The 22,591-nt window shown below is 40.8% G+C and overlaps 2 protein-coding genes across 3 annotated transcripts in view; one reads left to right on the forward strand and one right to left on the reverse strand.

The window, feature by feature from the left end:
* The window catches only part of fat3a (FAT atypical cadherin 3a), a 321,467-nt gene that overhangs the window by 108,320 nt on the left and 190,556 nt on the right, over window positions 1-22,591 (reverse strand). Inside the window, exons 19-23 of the mRNA XM_047390981.1 lie at window positions 18,472-18,615; window positions 17,784-17,981; window positions 16,368-17,169; window positions 15,950-16,084; window positions 15,697-15,851 (exon numbers count right to left, since the gene is read on the reverse strand). Coding sequence (XP_047246937.1) covers window positions 15,697-15,851; window positions 15,950-16,084; window positions 16,368-17,169; window positions 17,784-17,981; window positions 18,472-18,615 — 1,434 coding nt within the window. The remainder of the gene's footprint in view (window positions 1-15,696; window positions 15,852-15,949; window positions 16,085-16,367; window positions 17,170-17,783; window positions 17,982-18,471; window positions 18,616-22,591) is intronic.
* On the forward strand, window positions 19,795-22,552 carry LOC124883730. 2 transcript variants are annotated; one of them, XM_047390983.1, is made up of 6 exons: window positions 19,795-20,179; window positions 20,660-20,928; window positions 21,029-21,326; window positions 21,444-21,833; window positions 21,958-22,112; window positions 22,205-22,552. In XM_047390983.1, the coding sequence occupies exons 3-6, from the start codon at window positions 21,288-21,290 to the stop codon at window positions 22,467-22,469; spliced, it is 849 nt and encodes a 282-aa protein (XP_047246939.1). In that variant the 5' UTR covers window positions 19,795-20,179; window positions 20,660-20,928; window positions 21,029-21,287; the 3' UTR covers window positions 22,470-22,552. The 2 variants fall into 2 exon arrangements, with proteins under 2 accessions (XP_047246939.1, XP_047246940.1); XM_047390984.1 differs by having other exon boundaries at window positions 19,799-20,179; window positions 21,444-21,545.

A 22,591-nucleotide genomic window follows, 5' to 3' on the forward strand; every position in this document is an offset into this window, starting at 1 on the left:
GACGTCAAAATGTGCGACCAAAATGGATGACCCCAACAGAAGCATGTGAGTAAAAGTTATTTGCATAGCACATTTCAGCAGTGCTTTACATTATAAAAACACAAAATCCTAAATACCATCAAGCAGATATTCATGACAGCTATGGGAGGAAAGTTGTAAGTGTGTGAATGTGTGTGAATGGGAATAACTGATTTCATTATCAATTCAATTCAATTCAAAGATACTTTATTGATCCCCGAGGGGAAATTAGAATTCCAGTACAACCCATCCAAACATACATCATGACACAAGACAATGGGGGGACGGGTCACCGAGGCTTTGCTGCCCACTCACAGGTGCTGCCCTTGCTAGATGAGAAAAGAGACCACATTAGGTAAGCAGAGGGAAAAAAAATCATATTTCACACTTTATCCTTAGCAGGATACAGTTTGAGATTGCAAAAAACCTCAGCACAAAGAAGCAACAAGTTGACAAAACAACATCATGCCGGGAACGGTGAAGGTGGTGTGAGGGGTGCATATGTTAGCATGTGTGTGTGTGCAAGTAAGTCCATGAAGCACTGTCACAGAGGCCATTGTCCTTGATGGTTTGTTGGAATGTACATCAACCGGCCAAGTTCTGAGCAGGTCCACAGATGTCCTCAGGGAAGGGAGGGGGCAGAGGGAGCAGAGCGTCATGTTTACATAACTTCCAGGAGAAGTTGAAGATAGCCAGCCATCAAGGCCGTGCAGGGGAGCCAGATTCAGAAAAACAATAATTATTTGGGTTAGGCTGACTCTTAATTTTCCGTCAGCCTTGAGAGTCTCGCTGGTGCTTCTCAAAGGCGAATCCAAACAGCCAAATTCCTGGTCTTTCTGCCAGATCCGAACAACTTTCTCCAAGATTTATCCCATTTCACCCCTGAGTCCAGGAACCGCAACCTACCTGCGATCCTGTGTAAGGATCACATCCAGTCTGCGATTCAGCTCACGTAACATCTAAGTCTGAGTGTTGATCGCTCTGAAGATCCCATCACACATGCCAGGCAGCCTTACAATGGCCAGAACAGCTGCTGACATTCTCCGAATTTCTCGATATGCCAGGTAACCGCTGACTCCAAAAAGCAGAAATCCTGATATCAAACATCCAATTATATACACATCTTCCACATCCTTGACTGACATTATCGACAGACACACAATCCTCCACTTCCAGGAGTCCATCGTGTATCCGGAGAAAAATGTCCCGTCCGGGCAAGTGGGCTCTCTCAACCCCTGTCTTCTCGTCGAAAAAATTTGATCAATTGCATTGAGAGACCAGCTGACCAAATCCATATTTTGGAAGAATTTGGAAGATGTGCAAAAAGAGGCTCCAAAAAAAAAGACAAGACATAGAGCTGAAGCAGGGCAGATATGTGAGGGTGCGGGAGACAGAGAAAAAGCGTCCACCTCCACCGAGTGTCTTTGAGGGACCTTAAAAGCGTTAATAAAGGTCTGATGTTCTGATGATCATTGCCAAACTTCTGTTTCAATAAAGTTTCCAGATTTTTTCCAAAATCATATAAAGATAGCAAAGGTTCTACATGTATTGAAATACTGATAAACATAAGAAAGCTCATAGACCTGTTTCAATTTTTCACAATTCTTTTACAGAGTAATCAAACTTATTTTTTTTCTGTGGCCAATGTCTGTCCATTTTGTCTGTCTGTTAGTGAAAGGAATGTTTGTTTCATGTTATGTAAAAATTATGGTATATGTGCACAATAATAATTAAAGATTACAAGAGCAAGTCTGATCCTCAACAGTACCATAATATTAGGTCAGTTCTTTATGGTAAAACAAAAAGGATTTTAACAGATGTTTGGACTTTTTCCAGTCAGGTTCAGAATGATCAAATCAGACTCAAATTTAATACAAGATGAAATGTACCTTAACAGAATTACTGGACAGGACTGAAATGGAGAAAACTTGAAATAATTGAAACAAACTTTAGTTACTTGAAATAAATACAAAGTGTAATTAAAAGGGAAGAACTATAGTTGAGTAAAACTGTACAGTGTGTTTATAAAACTGGGTAAGACAAACTAAGATTATAAAACATAACATGCTCTTCATTTTTGTGTTCATCAATTTTATTAAGCCTTCTAAGCTGATGAGGAGTGAGATTTTTCTCAGACCTAATGAAACCTAAACTAAACCAAGCATTATTAAAATAAAAGCAACTAACAAAATTAGTGACCTCATTCTTAAATATAATGAGGACTTACTGCATTTAATAAAAAAAAGGCTAGATTAGAATAGATGCATCTAAAAAAAGATAGATTACAATAGATTATTCAGAGATGTTATAATCTTGCTGATGAATACCACAAAAATTGTTATGGAACCAGATGATTAAAAGAGAGCAACTTTATCATGGCCAAACGGAAACATCTGCAGGAAAGATCCAATTTAATTTTATTTAACCCTATCATGACACCATACAGGTCTTATTAACATCTTGGATGGCATATATTATGTATGGAAAGAAATAAAATAAAGGTATAATTGGCAGCACAATGGAAAAATGCAAAGTTATTACTGAAATTATTAAATGTGCTGTTACCAGCTAAATTAGTTGAGTGCAAATGTTGGGATTACTAGATGTCCTGAAGGAAAGCCTATATCACCTAAATCAATGTTCCACTGGGCTGCAAATGTGAGCCATGGGCACAGCCATGTCTCAACAGGGGGTATGATTGGCCTAGTGAACAAACAATTCACTACATATGGATTTAATACATACTAAAAATGTACCAAAAAATCTTTTGTGCATCTTGTTTGATATGTCTGAAACATAACCCCCAAGGAAATCTTCCCTGCAAAGGACCAGATGCTATAACACTGGCAAAAGGGGCTATGTACATTTGGAATTCCAAGAAGGATTTATAGTGATAATGGAACACATTTTGTTAACAAAGTCATACAAGAACTTGGTAAATGTTTTAAGACTGACCTGAAAACACGTTGTAGCTACCACCCCCAGAGTGCAGGGTTGACACAGAGAACAAATAGGACAGTTAAAAGTAAGCTTAGAAAGACAATGGAAGAAACAAAAAGAAATTGGGTTGAATGTTTATATATAGTAAACCTTAATATGAGGATAACCCCATCAGCTCAGGGTGGACTAACACCTTTTGAAATAATACATGGCAGACCTTCTTATATCCCTGATCTACAAAAAAGACCTAAAAGATCCACAACAAGATGCAACGTTAGCAGACTACATGAGGAAGATATTACAATCTAGAGACATACAAAATGTTAATAATCTGCCAAATGATGTTTCTGAAGCCCTACAAGTTTCTGGTGACCATTAAGAAAGAAATGTACCTGATCCAAAGTGGGAGGGTCCATTCCAAGTTTTATTGACAACTCTTACCGCTGTGAAAATCCAAGAGAGGACTACTTGGATACACAAAGCACACTGGTGAGCCTGTCAGTCTTTCCACCCACAGGCTAAGGAGTGATTAAGTCTGACTACAAAGGGGTTGTCGCCATCTAGTGGAGGCTTCATCTCAATGTCAGTGAAGAAACCAACGATCCTTACTAGCCCTTAGGGGTGAGAGCGAGACTAACAGGTAAATCTAAAGGAAAGATGTTGTTGAAACATTTAGTTTTGCTTATCATATGTGCCCTAGTTAATAATATGCTAGAAATTTCCACAATCTCATGATCTCCTGAAATTAAATAGGTGGATAAATGAAGATTTCCACAGAATGTTTATACAAGATATAAATTACTTGTATGAGACTAACAGCTGGTACCAATATGCAAAAATTGTAACCAAGTCCAGGAACATTTCTGGTTGTTATATATGCGCTGAACTTCCTATCTCTTCCAACCAGCTGGTTGGAAGGAAATGACTCGCTTACTCTGACAGCCTTCATCCAAAAGTCTCGCCCTTCTTCAACTGGAGGTCTGGGCGACCGAGTAGCCTATCGCAGTCATCCACACCCTCAACAGTCACTTTTGTTCACGGCAGCTCATTCCCTAATTCTACAACTGGCTCTTGGTATATGGGCTAGGTTAATGTTAGTAGCTCGGCACGAGCCCCAAGGGCGCTGTTTTAACAAACTTGGATAAGGCAACCTATAAAAACCTCCTAAAATATCTTGGAATCAGGCAACAAGACTTTTTACCACCAATGAAAAACCAAAAAATACGGTGACTCAAATAATTGAATGTCCACGATTTAACTAGAATTTTATATGCTTTCTTTAATTAGTAATTCTCTTGCAGGGGTCAGTAACAGCTTAAATTCGGCAATACAAAGTAATTTCGGATGCTGTTGTTTCGGCCATGGAGATGCCAATAATAACCACACAGCTGGCTATAGTCGCCTCCTCCCTTCCTTCTTTACAAAAGGATTCATTGTCAGCATACAACTGGCTCTCCTCACTCCCAGTCGTTCTACAGTTCTTTCCCTAATCTGTTCAGTTTTAAACTTTACACAGTATTACACATTCCATTCTTCAGCTTTCTGCATTTACTTTAAAACATAGTTATAATTCTTTTTATTCATACTTCACAAATGATTAACGTTATATTTCTTTCATATATAGCTGAGAATGTCAAACCTTAATATTTTTTTACTCTAATCCTCAGTTCTTAATTACATTTCAATCATACATCTTTTAACTTGTTAATCAAAGATTGCTAATTTCATTTAATACATGTGAAAGAATGTAAAATCATCATACATCATTTTCTTTAGATATACTTGTTTATATTTTTGCAAACAAATAAGACAGTTAATATGTGGCAAATAATATGTGGCTTCACACAGGTCTCTCCAGTCTCTCTGTGCCAGAATGTGAGAACATGCTTGTTTCACTCTCCACTGCTTCAAGTGTGTATTTTAATAATTATTGCATGGATTACACAAAAGGAGATTTATCGTAGTTTTTATGGATTTAACTGTAGCAGTTAACGAGTGTTGCATGGATTACATGGAAAGATCTCACCTTATTTTGACAACTTGTTATTTTAGAAGCAAACTTGTAGGCTGGATGAAAACAGTTATCCTGAATCCTGCCAGGTCGCTTTGATATTAGTTCAGCAGTCCAGTTTATCTCAGGAATGGGGAGTTGACTGGAATGATGAAAGTGTTATGGTACAAACTGTCACATAGACCAGTTTGATTTCCTGCAGATGTTTGCTGGTTCTGTATTCCTGGAACTGCACTTGAGAATCAATGTTGTGAGTGCCAAAATGTGCGTTAGTGAAAGGGTACATCTGAATGGTCAAAAAGTCTCATTCACAACAATGATATGACTGTTGGATATATATCTTGACTCGTGAAAGGGATGTTGGGATTCTTTGGGATTTTGTATGAAGATGTATTGAGAGATGTGTTCTGAATAAAAGGTCCCCCGCGTCGGCTTTGAGAGGAAACCAGTTGTCTCTTCATCATTTTTAAATTAGGAAACTTTCTTCTCCCACATAATTGGTGGCCTCTTTTTGCTGAGGGAGAAGAGAAAAGTGGCCTGTCCAGGCGGAGGGACATGGATTGCTGAAACGGGCCCGTTGAACCAGAAGTAAGAAACAGAAGTAAGACCATCTGTCTCTTCTGTTACACTTAAAAATATGGCTGTCCATAGGTCCTCCGCTCTGGTTATTAATTCAAGTGAACGACATCAGAAGTATCCCTTTCAAATTAGACTGGAGATCTGGTTTTCCTTAATGTGCCGACGCGTGCAAGGAGGCTGTCAGTCAAAAACACAAAGTTGGAGTTGGCTACCTGGCAGTCTTGAAGTAATGTTTACGTCCCGGCTAAAGTAATGGGCAAGGTCTAGGAATAGTCCTAATATTATATCGTGTCCGTCCAATATTATTTTCTCTCCAAGGGATTAAGCCACCTTGCAGGAAAATAGCTATTTTGATATATATAAAAAAAACGTTATAAAAGGCATGTAGTGGCCTTGAAAATAAGTAGCCGGTGGACTGAGTAGAAACCTCTTTGAAATGCCTGAAGCAGAGATTTTAAGCACTGAATAATATTACCTGAAAGGCAAAGAGAAACTGCGGTTAAGTGCAAGTGCCCAGGTTTTTTTTTCTTTCCTAAGGGCATTCAAAGATAACCCCTTGAAGAGTCAAAGGCTGAAACTGAGAAAGCTGCAGTATTTTTGTGATCTCTGTGGAGAGTGGTGTTCTGCAGAGATGTTAAATTAATCCTGATAAAGGGATTGGAGTCAATAATCTAATAATTAAAAATGTGTGCACACATAAAAATTTTGAAATTGACTCGCCTGACCATCAACAAACTATTAATCAGGTCAGTGGACCCCCGGGGGCATGAAGAAGGATGAAAGGGTGTGAAAAAGGATGAAAAAGTGTGGATGAGATGTATGAATGAAAAGGCCTGGATCCGCAGCGTATTGGTTAAAATCCTTATGCATTTTGATTAGAATGAAAGCATACATTAAACAGGAAAGGAGTTTCTGGTAGAAACTAACTGAAAGCTAGAAAAAAAAGGCAAAAAGGCTCTCTGCAGGCTTAAGGGATAGAATTTCCAGTTGCAAGTTGTGTGTGTGTGTGTGTGTGTGTGTGTGTGTGTGTGTGTGTGTGTGTGTGTGTGTTCCTGTCTGGGCATCACAGTGAGAACCAATTTTCCGATATCACCATCAAATTGAGGCCCATTTGTACCAAAGTGAAGACATTTTGCTGGTCCTCACGACCTATTTTGCTAACGGTTAGGTTTAGGACTAAGGTGTGAATTGAGTTTAGGTTGTTAGGGTTAGGCATGCACTGGTTATGGTTAGGTTCAGGGTCATTGTCAGGGTTAGGGCATAGAAAGGGTTGAAAATGACTGAAAATCAATGGAAGTCAATGGGAGTCAACACATGGTCCTCACTACATATAGCAAAACAAGAGTGTGTGTGTGTGTGTGCGCTTGCACACATGCCATGTCTTGCTTTCCACCAGCGTATGATAAAAAAAGTGTGCTTGTGTGACACACAGCACCCACGCACGAACACGTACACATGGATAGCACACAAACACAACACATATACACGAGTGCACACACAGAAACAAAGAACAGACACACATAGGCCATAGGGATACCGTTGAGTCCTTCCTACAATACAGTCCATGTGTCGACTACATTTGAAAGGTAAAGCATTCACATGTTTATGAAGAAAAGTAAATGAAGGGACATCTACCAACAATTTTCAGTTGCTAGGCAGACTAACTAGCAATTTAGGCATGGATGACTTGAAATATTTGACTTATTTTGAGCTTACAGCATAGCTACCTTTACAAAAGGAAAGTATATAATAGGGTAAACATAAATTAAAACATCTAGGCATCACAAGAAAATAACCTTTAATGGAAGTAACTGACTTTGGACATAAATATTATTAGGGATGTATTCAATAATTTAAATGTTTTTCTTTTCCCTTCCATTATCTAAAACAAAAAAAGGGGGTTTCAAATACTACAGACCTACTCAACTTACACAATATGTTTGAGATCAAACAAAAATAAGTTGATTAAATATTTGTTGAGTTGCCAAATGGAAAAAACTGTTATAAAACTTTGAATTACACATGCATGGAAACCCGGTGAGCAGTTTACTAAATTTCTCCAAAGAAGTATACTTTTGAATATTATTCCTTTTCTACCTTATTAAGTATTTGTGCTGAATGTAAAATTGTTGAAAAACATCAGTGTTAGCAAACATTAGTTTTCCTAAGGATTACAGGCATCACAATATGTTGAGAAAGAGAAATGTGGAGTATTGAGAAACATTTCACAACTTTAGATAGTTGTTTATGATGCTAGACTGGAGGTGACTTGTTTAAATATACGCTTTTAGTGGATAAAATTCAACAGAACAAAACGTTTCAAATAACAGAACTGGCAGTTCTGTTATTTGAAACTTTTTCATTTCTGCTCATAATTATTATGTTTTCTGAGATTCCTATGTACTTAGGTCTGGAGTTTGAGCACTACTGTGAAAGTCGTCACCCTTTTCATGTCATCATTGCATTGGACTATGATAAAGGAGGACGTTGAGGAGACACAGGAAAAAGGACCCTGAGGACATACAGAAAAGGTGATGCAACGATACGCAATTTACATATGACACTTCTGTTACGTCTATAATCTGAACAAGGCCCCTGACGTTTAATGCTTGGATAACATATATCATTTAGTAACTAAGAGGAGATTATTAAGGGTTTAACAGCCATTTTTGTTGAACAATGTTTTCTTCTGTTTTTGTTAATTTAGGAAGGTAAGATGAATGTATTTGGTTTCAATTTCTTTTATCAGGTAAGTCTTATCCATAAAAGGCAGATCTGTTTTGGTTGTTATTTTGGCCTGGGTTAACCCTGAAGTTACAACAATCTCCTTTTTGCACAACTTAAGTTTTGATACTAGATAAACTAGTTGGTTTCATATTCTTTAATTTTTTGTAGAGTTTTGTATGGTTTAGAAGGGAATATGTGGAACAGTTAATCGGACATGAAAGTGGAAATAAACAGGAATCGGACTGTGGAGACATCAAGAATACAATTATATACAGACGAAGGACGTTTAATTAGAAATGTAGTACTTTAATGTCATGGGTTATCAAGATAGTGGTCAGTATTCTTCTCAGAATGACACCAATCCAGAGACTGGCTGTACTAGTAACCTTTTTCGGGCGTTGGACCCAGAGACCTATGGACCCATGAAGACTTTGTGGGACCCTGAACCAGGATAAATGTGTTGGCAGAACAATACAGTTGAAAAGAACCAATCTAAGAAACTACAGAATGTTCCAGGAAGACCAAGGACAGAGACTGAATTATACTGTTTTGCTGCTGAGTATTTAACTGATGTCTTTCTATTTTCTGTAATAACTTCAAGTTGTCTTTATGTTGTTTTAAGGTTCTGAATTGTTTCAAGCTGTTTATGCACTCTGATAGAATTGGAGAATCCATTCTAGTGATATTCAGCTCCAGAGTTTCAACATGGTCAGTGTTTTCTGTTACATATATTGTGGTGAATAGGAATGATGAACCAGGACCTGATTGGCATGAAAGGTCCTTAAAATAGATGATAATGATACATATTAGATTCAATGCAGGGATCTCTAATTCAAATTGGCCGAGAATAAATTTTCTCTGAGGCCTCCAGACGTTTTTTCCCGCCTTTTAGGATGGGTGGGTTTTTCGACTGGCAGGACCTAAGCTGACTTGAAGGTCCCCTTCATCGACACGTAGTTTGTGAGTTTGACAGATATGGATGTTTGTCCTTGGTGAGTTGATGAGCTGTGTTCCTGAAGAAGACTTTTGGGAAGAGCTACAGAGTAGCCGGATTTGGTCTAATTAGTGATTAGGTTTAGTTTATCATAGTCTAACACAGTTAAAATAATGTGCGCATAGGAACTTTAAATAGGATCTTAATTAATTAGTTGACCTCAAAATTTCAAACCTAAATAAGAGCAATCATTTAGGGTTGCTTAATTTTGTACATAATGTAATTTCACTATTTTCTATAATCATTCACATTTTTATTCATTTTACTCACTCGTAAACATCACATGATATTTACAATAAGAATATAAGACTTCTCTCAGCTGTTAATTAGCTTAAAAACCTAATTAGGGGGGATATATGTGGAAGCGTAAAGCTTCGTTTGGTAGATTAAAAAGTGTTACTATTGTTTTTACCATATGTAAAATGAATTCTGTGTAGATTGTTCTGGGCATAAGGGAAAAGTCACTCTGAGCAGCATGCAAGGCCTGTCTGGGAACAAGAATCAGAATCAGACAAGGAATTTGACTCCGGTACACTTTGCTCTTTGGTTTTGTTTTTGCATTACAGAATATACATATTTACAATGTACAATATACACATATATAATAAAAAGGTGCATTTGCAACATCTGTATGCTGTTGTTTTGTACTCTATTGAATGTCCAACAGAGAAACAGCCTGGGGGAAGAAACTGTCTCTGTGGCGGCTGGTTTTAGCGAACAGTGCTCTGTCGCGGCGGCCTGAAGGTAAAGCTCTGAACAGTTTATGTGCAGGGTGTGTGGAGTCTGCAGAGATTTTAGGAGCTCTTTTTCTCACCCTAGACCTGTATAAGTCCTGGAAGGAGCGAAGGTCAGCCCTGATTATTCTCTCTGCATTCCTGATTATTCGTTGCAGTCTGCACCTGTCCTGTTTTGTGGATGAGCCAAACCACACTGAGATGGATGAAGACAGGACAGATTGAATGATGGCATTGTAGAAGATGACCAGCAGCTCCTGTGGAAGGTTGAACTTCTTGAGTTGCCTCAGGAAGTACAGTCTCTGCTGGGCCTTCTTTCGAACAGTGTCTATGTGTGACGACCATCTCAGGTCCTCAGAGATGGTGGTTCCTAAGAACCTGAAGTGGTCCACGGCCGATACAGGGTTGTTGAGGATGGTGAGGGGGGTGTATGGGGGTGGTGTTCTCCGAAAGTCCACCACCATTTCCACAGTCTTGAGTGGGTTGAGTTCAAGGTAGTTCTGACTGCACCAGTGTACCAGCCGATCCACCTGCTGTCTGCATTCCTGATTATTTGTTGCAGTGTGCACCTGTCCTGTTTTGTGGATGAGCAAAACCACACTGAGATGGATGAAGACAGGACAGATTGAATGATGGCAGTGTAGAAGATGACCAGCAGCTCCTGTGGAAGGTTGAACTTCTTGAATTGCCTCAGGAAGTACAGTCTCTGCTGGGCCTTCTTTCGAACAGTGTCTATGTGTGAAGACCATCTCAGGTCCTCAGAGATGGTGGTTCCTAAGAACATGAAGTGGTCCACAGCCGATACAGTGTTGTTGAGGATGGTGAGGGGGTTGTATGGGTGGTGGGGGGGGGTGTTCTCTGAAAGTCCACCACCATTTCCACAGTCTTGAGTGGGTTGAGTTCAAGGTAGTTCTGACTGCACCAGTGTACCAGCCGATCCACCTGCTGTCTGTATGCAGACTCATCACCGTCCTGGATCAGTCCAATGACAGTGGTGTCATCTGCAAACTTAAGGAGTTTCATGGACGAGTCCGATGAGGTGCAGTCATTTGTGTACAGGGAGTAGAGGAGTGGGGATAGAACACACCCCTGCGGGGCACCAGTACTTATTGATCTGGTTCGGGAGAAGATGCTCCCCAGTCTCACCTGCTGCTGTCGGTCCGTCAGGAAGCTGTTGATCCACTGACAGGTGGAGGCTGGGACGTTGAGCTGGGTGAGCTTCTGGTGGAGGATGTCTGGTATGATGGCCGAGCTGAAGTCTACAAACAGGATCCTGACGTACGTCCCTGGGTGGTTGAGGTGTTGCAGGATGAAGTGTAGACCTAAGTTAACAGCATCATCTGCCGACCTGTTTGCTCAGTAAGCAAATTGCAGGGGGTCCGGCAGGGGGCCTGTGATGTCTTTCAGGTGCTTCAACACCAGCCGCTCAAAGGATTTCATGACCACAGACGTCAAGGCTACAGGACTGTAGTCATTTAATCCTAGGATGGTGGGTTTTTTGGGCACCGGAATGATGGTGGATCGTTTGAGGCCGGAGGGGATCTCACATTTCTCCAGTGATTTGTTGAAGATCCTTGTGAAGATTGGAGCGAGTTGATTTGCACAGACTTTCAGGCATGATGGGGAGACGTTATCAGGTCCTCCAGCTTTCTTTGTTTTCATGCGCTGAAAGAGCCTATTTACATCTTCCTCGGAGATCTTTAGTGCAGGCAGAGGATCTGAAGGTAGGTGGTTGGTAGCTTTGTGGGAAGAACTTGTTCCTGAATGGGATGTGGAGGGGATGATTTGAGGTGTGAATGGCTTCTTGTCATGTCTGCAATAGAAGCCATTCAGACGGTTGGCCAGGAGACGACTCTGTTCAGGATGGGTGGGGGGCTCCTATAGGCAGTCAGGTTTCTCAGACCAGTCCATACAGCTGAAGTGTCACCAGTAGAAAGGCTGTTCTTAAGCTTCTCACTGTAGCTTCTCTTGGCTGCTTTGATCTCTTTTGTTAGTCTGTTCCTGGCCTGCCTGTACCGCGCCCAATCTCCACTGCTGTGAGCTTCTTCCTTTTCCCTGTGCAGATTCCTGAGGTGTGGAGTAAACCATGGCTTGTTATTCCCAAAGGTGCAGAAGGTTTTGGTCTGCACACACATGTCCTCACAGAAACTGATGTATGATGTCACCACATCAGTTAGTTGGTTTAGGTCAGTGGCTGAGGTTTCAAAAACAGTCCAGTCTGTGCATTCAAAGCAGGCCTGTAACGTCTGCTTTGATTCCTCAGTCCACTTCTTAACAGTGTGAACCTTGGGTTTGGAAGCTCTTAGTCTCTGTCTGTAGGTTGGGATGAGGTGGATAAGAGAATGATCCGAAAAACCCAAAGCAGCCCTGGTAACAGCATGATATGAGTCCTTTAAAGCTGTGTAACAATGGTCCGGTGTGTTTTTGTCTCTGGTGGGACACTTAATATGCATGGGAGAGGTTTGCTCTGTTAAAATCTCCCAGTATTATGATGAAAGAGTCCGTGTATTTTTTCTCCATGTCTGTAATCAGCTCAGCAAGATGTTTTTCCGTGGCAGAAGTACAGCCATGCGGTGGAAAATATGAGCCAATTATTATAAACGAGGAAAACTCTCTCGGTGAATAAAACTGTTTACAGATGATGGAAAATGACTCCAGATCTGGGCTACATGTTTTTCCCAGCACTTTTACGTCTCTGCACCAACCTTCATTTATATAAAAGCAGATTCCACCTCCTCGCCTCTTCCCCGATAGCTCCGTACTGCAATCCGCTCTGAGCAGCTGGAAGTCCGGCATCAGCAGTGCGTGGTCCGGGATGTTTTCACTCAGCCATGTCTCGGTAAAGCAGAGAACCCCTGATCCGCGGAGGTTCGTGTTTTTACCGGTGAGAAGAAGCAGCTCCTCCATCTTGTTGTTTAGAGAGTGGACATTTGCCAGGTGGATTGAAGGCAGTTGTGTGTGAAATCCTCTTTTGCGGAGCTTTACCAGTGCGTCAGCACGGTTTCCCCTCCGACGATTTCGGCGCAGTATCCCATATAGTGCCGCAGCTCCGCTTGCCAGGAGCTCAGTGAACCTCGGATCAATGAAAGATGGTGAAAAAATCCCAAGAGAGGACTCTCTGATGTTGAGAAGTTCCTCTCTACTGAATGAGACCACAGGATTGTGGCCCGACACCACAGTAATGTGGCTTGAAAAACATAAAAACACACAAAATACAAAACAAAGAGAGAGAGAAGCTCCGAGGCTGCCATCGTCGGCGCCATCTTGGTTTATAATGGTAGATAAGTATACCATCTTGGTATAAAGGTAGATAAGGAAACAGTCTTGGCGTCAGGAAAGACTGATGGACTTGTTATTGTAGAAGCAAACTTGTAGGCTGGATGGAAACAGTTATCCTCAATCCTGCCAGATCGCTTTGACATTAGTTCAGCAGTCCAGTTTAGCTCAGGAATGGGGAGTTGACTGGAGTGATGAAAGTGTTATGGTAAAAACTGTCACGTAGACCAGTTTGATTTCCTGCAGATGTTTGCTGGTTCTGTATTCCTGGAACTGTGCTTGAGAATCAATGTTGTGTGCCAAAATGTGCGTAAGTGAAAGGGTACATCTGATTGGTCAAAGAATCTCACATAAATGACAATGATATGACTGTTGTATATATATATTGACTTGAGAAAGGGATTTTGGGATTCTTTTGGATTTTGTATGGAGATGTTTTGAGAGATGTGTTCTGAATAAAAGGTCCCCCGCGTTGGCTTTGAGAGGAAACCAGCGGTCTCCTCATCATTTTTAAATTAGGAAACTTTCTTCTCCCACGGTGAGAAGCTTGGAGTAGAACTGCTGCTCCTCTACATCGAGAGGAGCCAGTTGAGGTGGCATAGGCATCTATACCGGATGCCTCCTGGACGGCTTCCTCGGGAGGTGTTCCAGGCACGTCCCATCGGGAGGAGGCCCAGGGCACGGCCCAGGACATGCCGGAGGGAATATGTCTCTCAAATGGCCTGGGAACGCCTTGGGCTCCCCCCAGAGGAGCTGGAGGAGGTGTCTGGGGAGAGGGACGTCTGGGTGTCTCTGCGGAGTCAGCTGCCCCCGCAACACAGTCTCGGATGAAGCGGAAAACGACGAGTACAACATGTCAACACACCACATTCAGTGGTAATGATCTGAGTTTTAATATTATTTAACAATCCCACAAATACTACTCTAAACCACTACACTATCAGACCACCTGTAAATGACAAATGCAAAGGATTGGCTTAACACTAGAAGTACCAAAGTCCAGACTCTAGTCTGCAGTAAAATCCCCCCCAAAGTGTGAATAGGTCTAACAGATTTTTGAGATTTATAATTTAAAAATGAATATTTGATCATAAAACTCCCCAAATATACTCAGATGACCATGACTGTAGAAAAACAGTATGAGTGTTTATTGATGTCCCTGGATTAATTACTTTGTTCACCAAAAAACAGTTAACCTTTGTTTTTACAATACTTGGCGAATTTGAACAAATCCTTAAAAATACCTAGTTTGTGATAAAATTACCAAAATTCTAACCTCTCCAACAACCCTGCACCATTCCAAACCCTTGAGATGCCGTGAGATGACGTGTTGTGAATTGGTGCTATATAAATAAAACTGAATTGAATTGAAAATATTCTCAATTAACCAGGTCTATATCTGCAATATTATGTATTGTTTAGAATGTTCTAAGATGTAATAGTTTTTCAACAAAAAATGTTTTTTTATACAATACAAACCTATAATGACCAGAATTTAAATATTCATTAAAAATCCATATTTCATCATAAAATTCCCAAAATATTCTCAGATGACCATGACAGTAGAAGAAACAATATGATTTTTATTCATGTCCCTGGATTTAGTTCCATTCCATTTTCATGTCACAGGGCCACTAAATTATCCTCTTCTGTGCCATTATAAGTGACCAACTATCAAAAAAAAACACTGAGAGCGCAAGCTAGCAGCCAGCAGACTGCAGATTTTAAGTTGCACACCATAACGCACCCAGCGCGCATGATCTATGCAAATTACATCACCGGAGAAGGTGCTAGAAAGACAAGTTATGCCTTATTAGAAAGGTAAGTGTCTCTAGTTTGTTATTATATGAGACATGTTGGGGGGGCTGCAAAAAGAAAGGTGCTTTTTGTACAGTTTTGTTTACAGAGTCAGCCTGATCTGAGGGACCTTTAAATGTCATCGCGTGTGTTTAAGATGCTGTAAAAGTATTTGTGCAAAACTTATTTGAGGAACAGTTTCATGAGCATTATAGCCTCTTCTTGTGAGGGATTTAAGACAAAAAAAATTGTCGTTGTTTGACCTAGTTTTAAAGAAGGTGAGAAATGGGCATTGCTCTGCCGGACCTGCCGTCAGGCCCATTGGGCTTAAGAGTTTAAGACTTTATCAAGGGTTTAACATTTAAAAGGGGATTTATAACTGGGTCACCTAAAATGAAAGGGTGTATTATCTAATTTAATGTGAAACTTTATATCAAGTGTATGTTAACTGTTCTATGTAGAGTTTTCTTTTCAACAAATATTAAGCCGGCAATTTAAACTTATTTCTCTAGCCAGTGGTCGTTTATACACCCACACCTTTCACTGCTCCAGTAATTTAACCTAGCACTGTTCCTAGTGTGTTTCTCTAGTTACTGTAAACATGTTACATATGCCGGTACCTTAAGAATAATGCAGCGCTCGTTGTGCATATACATGATGATTCCTCGGCTCTGCAGCGTCCTGACCCTCAGGGTAAGTTTCAACTCCATCTGTAGCTGGTTGGACAGTCTATATTTTATGTAGCTGTTGCCTGAGAAACTCAGTGATGAATGACCTGTATGCAACACAGTACTGAACATTATTCTAAACACTATTCTACTTGTGTATTAAAATGAATCTGTTTTGTTCAAAGGTTAATCCCTGATATCACACCTGCACATTCTCCCAGTTTTCCTCGTGGACACCGGCATGCATAGTGCCCTCTGCTAGCCTCTACTGAAACACACTGCATGTCTGGTGGACACAGCTGTTCCTTGCATTGCTCTAATGGAATGGCACAACTGGCGTCTGTACACAAATACAGATGGAAAGAAAGAAAGTGCAATTATTACATCTCTTTGCTGACAGCATGCTATTTTGATATGAATATTAAAATGAGTAAAGTTTAGCAAACACAAAGTTTCAAAATTATTGTAGTTATTGATAGTTATTTGCATTTCTCAATTATGAAACCATTAATGTAAGTAATAGTTTGAACATGTTACATAATAAACAAAATGCACTTCATAACATTGTGTGGAAATGTCTAAATCAATGTTTTACAATGAAATAAGAAAAAACAATTTCTTACCTTGGCACGTACAACGTGAGGTCCGGTGGAAGTGAGGGGAGACAAAGCTGACTCGAGTAGTGCTGTATGTAGCCAAGTCATGTGAATCCAGAATAATACTCTGTTCACATTGAGCTCCCCGACACTCTAACCCCGAACAGTTCTTATCCAGAATAGCTGATACTCTAAGCACATCCTCCAGTTTCTGGCGTGAAGTGCTAAGTTTCTGAGTGAGGTAAGCTGCCTTGTAGTAATCCCCTCCTGCTGTTTCCACTGACACAAGCAGGTCTAGTTGCTGTGTCCCACCAACTGGTTGCAGACTGAGCAGGTGCAGTGTGTCGTGCTGCTGGGATGTGGCTGTATGCTGAATCACCTTCAACACGCTCTTCAGGTACAATGCTACAAAATCTTGTGGAACCACACTTTCAAAGCGTACTGTCACAGCATCACGCAGCATCTCATGTGTTGCTTGCTCTACATGCAGACTCACAGGAACAGGCACATTAAAGCGGCCATCACTAACACTGGCGTTGAGAAAATATTCACCGGCATCCAACCCGCTGAGAGCAATGATCTTTCCATCGTGGGGACTGATCTTGAATAGACTGCGCTGGGAGGGCGTTGCATGTCCAAAGGTCAGTGCATCATAAGGGTCAGCATCGGTGGCATGAAGCTGCCCAATTACACCACCAGGAAACTCATCCTCCATAGTGACAATATAAATTTCCAGTGGGAAGGCTACTGGCCGATGAAGGCTCTCCTCAATCACGCGAACAGTGAGATTCAAGAAAGAGGACAAAGAAGGCTTGCCAGAGTCTGACACCTGGAGGAGGAGGGGGAATGAAAGAAGCAAAAAAAGAAATAAAAGAAAATAGATTCTTGAAAATGGGATGGACAAAAAGAAAGGATATGACATTGATTGCGTTGCGTCTTTATAAACAGTTAAAATATTACTCGAGTAGATTTTCAGAAATAAAAACACAGTTTCTTCTTCAATACACAGTGCCAGGTTATAAAAAGTGATTTTCATGAAGCAACAAGAAGGAAAAATAAAACTTTTTCCATCTTGTTGTTTTCATTAAGAAATCCAGTCTTTCCCTAAGATCTTTTATTGAGCTAGAAGAACCAGAGGCATTTGCATGTTAAAAACATCCTCATGAAATTAATGTGGGGATCCTGGAGGCCTGTCCACATTAGAAAATGATGATACTCCTGATATTGTGATATCCAGCATTTGTATTAAAGAGACCAGAGGCCTAACAGTCTTTGGTAAATATTACTTTTGACAGAATGTTGAGCTTTTGGTGCAGTGTGTACAGAACTAAATATATTTCATTATCCTGCTGTTTACATTAAATCTCCACCATAGATCATAGGAATCTGCAACCTTAAAACTGTTCCATTCCTGATGCAACACAAAAACAACATTTTAACTACCTGGATCTGAAGAACATAATTATTTGCTATGTCCCTTCTGAAGACTTGATTTGCCACCAGTGTACCACCTGTCTCCAACTCAAACTCTCTGCCATCATTTCCAGACAGGATGCTGAAGGAGAAAGGTGGGCCGTTATGAGAAGAGTCCTGATCGATGACTGAAAGCTGCAGGATTCTGGTGCCAATGGGCTTGTTTTCCTGGAGCAGAGGTTAAGATTAGAAAGATTGGTGATGACGAAACAGCAGAATAATAAAAAAAGACATTTTAAACTGTTTCAGTTAATGCAACAACAAATTAAACACACATTGTACACACACAGTGTATGTAGAAGGAATCATTAGAAAGGATATGTTAAAATTTTAAGAAATGTTCTGCAATCTGCTTTATTGGTCTTGTCTTGTCTGGGTCATACTTCAAAAACACATCGCATGACAAGTGTTCGACTGAGAAAGGAAGTCAAAGTAACTTGATGAAACTCAGAAGCAGAAAAATCACATGGAAATTCCCAACGAGAAAGTCCTTAGCCGAGATTTACAGTGGGCACCTTCTTTGCGATCAAACAGTTGTGCTAACCCCAGCCTCATGCAACACACACCTAAGTTTATGTTTAACTAATCCATATTCCGTGTATCAATCATCACAGTCCTCTGTTAGTCTTGAAATAAATTTCTGAAACATCAAGTTTACCTGTATGACAGCTGTAAGGTTTGCTGGGAAGAAAGTGGGTGGGTTGTCATTGATGTCAGAGATCTCTATGCTGACCACCGCTGTGGAGGACATTGGTGGGGTTCCATTATCGAGAGCTCTGACAGCAAGCGAGTAGCTGGGAACCTAAAATAACAGAGGGCATGAGACATTTATTGATATAGTGTTAGGGATGAAACCTAAAATAAATCTGTACAGCAGTATTATAAAATTTTATAGATGTGCAGCTAAACTATAAATAAAACTACATGTCAAATTGAGCGACATCGAATGTTTCCTAAGTCAAAGAAACAACTTCACAGACATAGTAACTTAAGTAACACGTTCCTCAAATATAGTTAAAAGCAAACTTCCACAGCTAGGACACTTGTTAGTTCAATTCATTTATAGACTTATAGCACCAATTCACAACAAATGTAATTTCCTCACTCTTGCACTTTACAAACTGATCTGACTGAAATAACAAACATCTACAATATGCAAAGCCCTGACTGATCTCCCTGCTCACTCTAATATGCCTCAGTTGTTGGCAGCCCCAGTGTAGTTAGTAGTTGTATAGATTCAGGCAAAGCACAACTCCTCGCAGTGCCAGGCTCCAAGAGGGGCTGCAATTCCAAACACAATTCCAACATGGTTACATTTGGAAACCTGAATCAGCTGGTCGAAGATAAGGGAGACCTGACCCAGTTGTCATGCTGGATAAGAAAGTTCTTTCCATCTCTAAATACACTGCGGTCTTTTAGGAAGAAAATGTAAATGGTGCAGCATGAAGACAAAGTCATTGTTGACAAAGGTATTTTCTACATCACATTGCTCATGGTTAATATCCACTCTATTTCATACATTTAGATGTATTAATAATTTATCATGGATCTCTTGTGTGTACAATAATTGTTTTTACAAGTTTATCATCATGCCCTGTAACAGTCACCAATGAGCCAATAATTGTAGACACAGGTAAAACAGTCATATCGTTGGCATTTTGATGGTAATTTTAACATTGATACATTTGAAGAATTTTGTGGAAATTATGCCATAGTTTTATGTGTACTTTGTACTAGTAGTTCAATAATTGTGACGTTCCACGGGAAAACGGGAACAAATCGGCAGAACACAAACGGAGAAAATGAGGAAAAATCGTCAATTTCTGAAAAAATTGTGATTTTTGTTTTATTGCGAAATGTGCAAGTTGAAATGATGAAGTATCCACTCAATTCTTTAAATGACAGTTTCGGAGGATTTAAAATGGTACATTTTATGTTTAAACTCGGCTTGTTTTCAGCCTAAAACCCAGCCAGCTCGTATTTCCATTTTGGGGAGGGGAAAAGCCTCAGCTCGTTTAAGTAGCGGTTTTGTTTGGCTCCTCGCTGGCTTTTGTTCTGCTTGTCGACCTCAAGAAACCCCGTGGCTACTTAACAGCTCCTATGAAAAATAATGTGTTTCTTCACGATGGACCAAGCTCAACGTGTTGCAAACGAAATGAATCACGGCTGCTACAGCGCTTCGCTGTGGGAGGACATGTTCAGCAGTACCGCCGCCAGACTCTCTTCAGATTCTGAATCAGAAGGAGGTGAAGCAGAAGATGATAGCGACTGCATTACTTTGGAGAACACTCCTAGTTTGCAGCTGTCTTCAACCCAAGACGAGGATGACAAAGAAAGCTTTGGACTGGCGGCTGAGGAGCTAGAACGTAAGATATCAGAAGCTATTGCTATCACAACATTTGAGAAAAACAGAGACAGTGAAATGGAGAAGATGCGTAACTTTGACTGTAAATGTTACGGAAGAAGAAAGGAGACCTCGTCACTTGGGACACAGTCCTGTAGCCGCAAACTACAGGGGGGGGGGGGTTGTATTTTCAATCCAAGCTTGATATGGGTTTTTGTTCCCCCTGCACTGGTTGATCACTGTTCACAACAAAAGTTATTTGGTTAGCTTAACTACACGAGGTTAACATCTACTGTATCCCAGTCACAATGTGAAAATCGACTTGAGTGGTGCGGGAGGGGGCCCCAAAAAACAAATACCTGTTTTTATGTTTTGTGTTATTTGTTTATTCCTATAAACACACCTATACGCAGAAAAAACGTGGTGTGTTGTCACACCAATTTTGTCAGCACTCGTCGATGTAAACCATAAGCTGAATATGTCCATTGTTTCCCCTGCTCAGAATCTGTAAAACCACGTTGACTTACGTCATCAGACACTTTGATGAGAACGGTGCAAGACCCCGCTTGAGGAAAAAGAGCCAACGGCCACAGGATCCCCATTTTATCAGCAGTGAGCAACTCCGCAGAGTTTTGGAGTTAATAAAGAACTACGCAGAGGATCACGCCATCACGCTGCCTGGTCACAGGGATTGGCATGTGAAACTACTGCCAACACATGTCTCAAAGGCCTCAGTGTGGCATCTCTATATGAAGTCTGCTAAGGAGCTTGGTATGTATAAAAACATATTTCTGTAGAACAGTGAAATATTTCTAATGACCAGTGATGTAAAACCTCATCACAAATTTATAACCCTGTGATATTTTTCAAGCTTCGAGGCGCTTTGGACCCAGCTACTCCCACACATAAGAAGCTGTAGGCCCCTGCACCGGTCTCTGCTGGCAGTGCCAACAGAATAATGACCAGCTTATAGGAAGTGCAAACCTTCCAGAGGAGTGGAAGACTGCAGCAATCAAGAAGCAACAGAATCATCTTCAGCTTGTTCAAAAAGAGAGGGCCGTCTACAACGAGATGACTGCTGCCTGCAAAAAGATCAACTGTCTATCGGCCCCTCCCGACCTTCAAGTAAGATGATCAGGATGCACTACAGCTTTGACTTTGCACAGCAGGTATTTGTCCTACATTGCACTTTTTTTTCTTATAAATTATAAACATGAGACTGCTTTAACGATACACAGCTTTTGTTTAATCTAATCCCTGTTTTTTTTGTCCTCTGTCTTCATCAGATGCACTTCCCCTCGAACCCACTGCAGCCTGGACCAATGTACTTCTTGACACCACGGAAATGTGGACTTTTTGGTGTCTCTTGTGAAGGCCTGCAGAAACAGGTGAATTTCCTTATTGATGAAGGCATGTCATCAGGGAAGGGGAGCAATGAAGTCATCAGCTATATGCACCACTTCACTCATTTTGGAGTTGGAGAAACTGATGTGGATCTTCACTGTGACAACTGCACTGGGCAAAATAAAAACAATTTTATGTTGTGGTGTGGCGCCTGGCGGGTCGCACACAAGCTTCACTCCACACTGAATATCCACTTCCTCGTTGCTGGCCACACCAAATTTGCCCCGGACTGCGGCTTTGGGCTTATCAAACAAGCATACAAGAGGACCAGGGTCAGCACATTGGCAGATATCGCCAAAATAAGTCTATTCCATCTGATAGAAAATTGAAGAAGAAAGTCAGTCATATGCATCGAAACTAGGATGGTTATTTCTATTATGGTCCTTCTGTGTACAGGTAGTGGAAAACAGCTCGCCAGAAAGTCGCCTCAACATCCCACAGCTGGTTGGACTGGAAGATGGCACGGTGTTTGTCAACATGTTTTATTGGCAGGCACACCTGAATCCCTACTTCCGAAAGCTCCCACAGATCAAGAGTTATCAGCACTTCAGGTATCTGTTATGCAGATTTCCACAATCTGTATTTGTCAATAACAAAGAGACATGCAATATTTTAATTGTCTTTTATGTGCTTTTATTAACAGCTTTGATGCCAAAAGACTTGGTGTGGTCCTAGCTAGGACTCACAGCGACGCAGAGCCTGTTAGCTTTCAGCTGTTGTGTGACCCGGACGTTCTACCCCCTGTCGACTGTTTTCCTGCCCAGCTTGCACCTGGGCTGGCCACGGACAGACAGACTTATCTTTATTCAAAGATTAGGCCTTTCTGTTCCGATGAAGCGCAGGACATTACATGCCCAGCACCACAAAGCACAACACAGAATGGCACACAGAAGAGGATGATGGTGTGACACTGTGACATTGGCGTTTTGGCAATTTGTAATGTGTATAAAGTTGTAAATAAAAATCACATTTGTGACATGATCAAAGTCAAGTTATTGCCCATTTCTCTTCCTGGGTCCATTAAAGTCTA

Source organism: Girardinichthys multiradiatus, chromosome 18, assembly GCF_021462225.1.
Source record: "Girardinichthys multiradiatus isolate DD_20200921_A chromosome 18, DD_fGirMul_XY1, whole genome shotgun sequence".
Classification (NCBI taxonomy): domain Eukaryota; kingdom Metazoa; phylum Chordata; class Actinopteri; order Cyprinodontiformes; family Goodeidae; genus Girardinichthys; species Girardinichthys multiradiatus.

What these genes read in the sequence shown, in the direction of transcription:
- LOC124883730 (XM_047390983.1), top strand. Translation starts at nt 21,288, where the DNA reads ATGATCAGGATGCACTACAGCTTTGACTTTGCACAGCAG. An exon ending in GCTTTGACTTTGCACAGCAG is followed by an intron (nt 21,327 to 21,443) that starts GTATTTGTCCTA and finishes TGTCTTCATCAG; the next exon opens with ATGCACTTCCCCTCGAACCC. An exon ending in AAGAGTTATCAGCACTTCAG is followed by an intron (nt 22,113 to 22,204) that starts GTATCTGTTATG and finishes TTTTATTAACAG; the next exon opens with CTTTGATGCCAAAAGACTTG.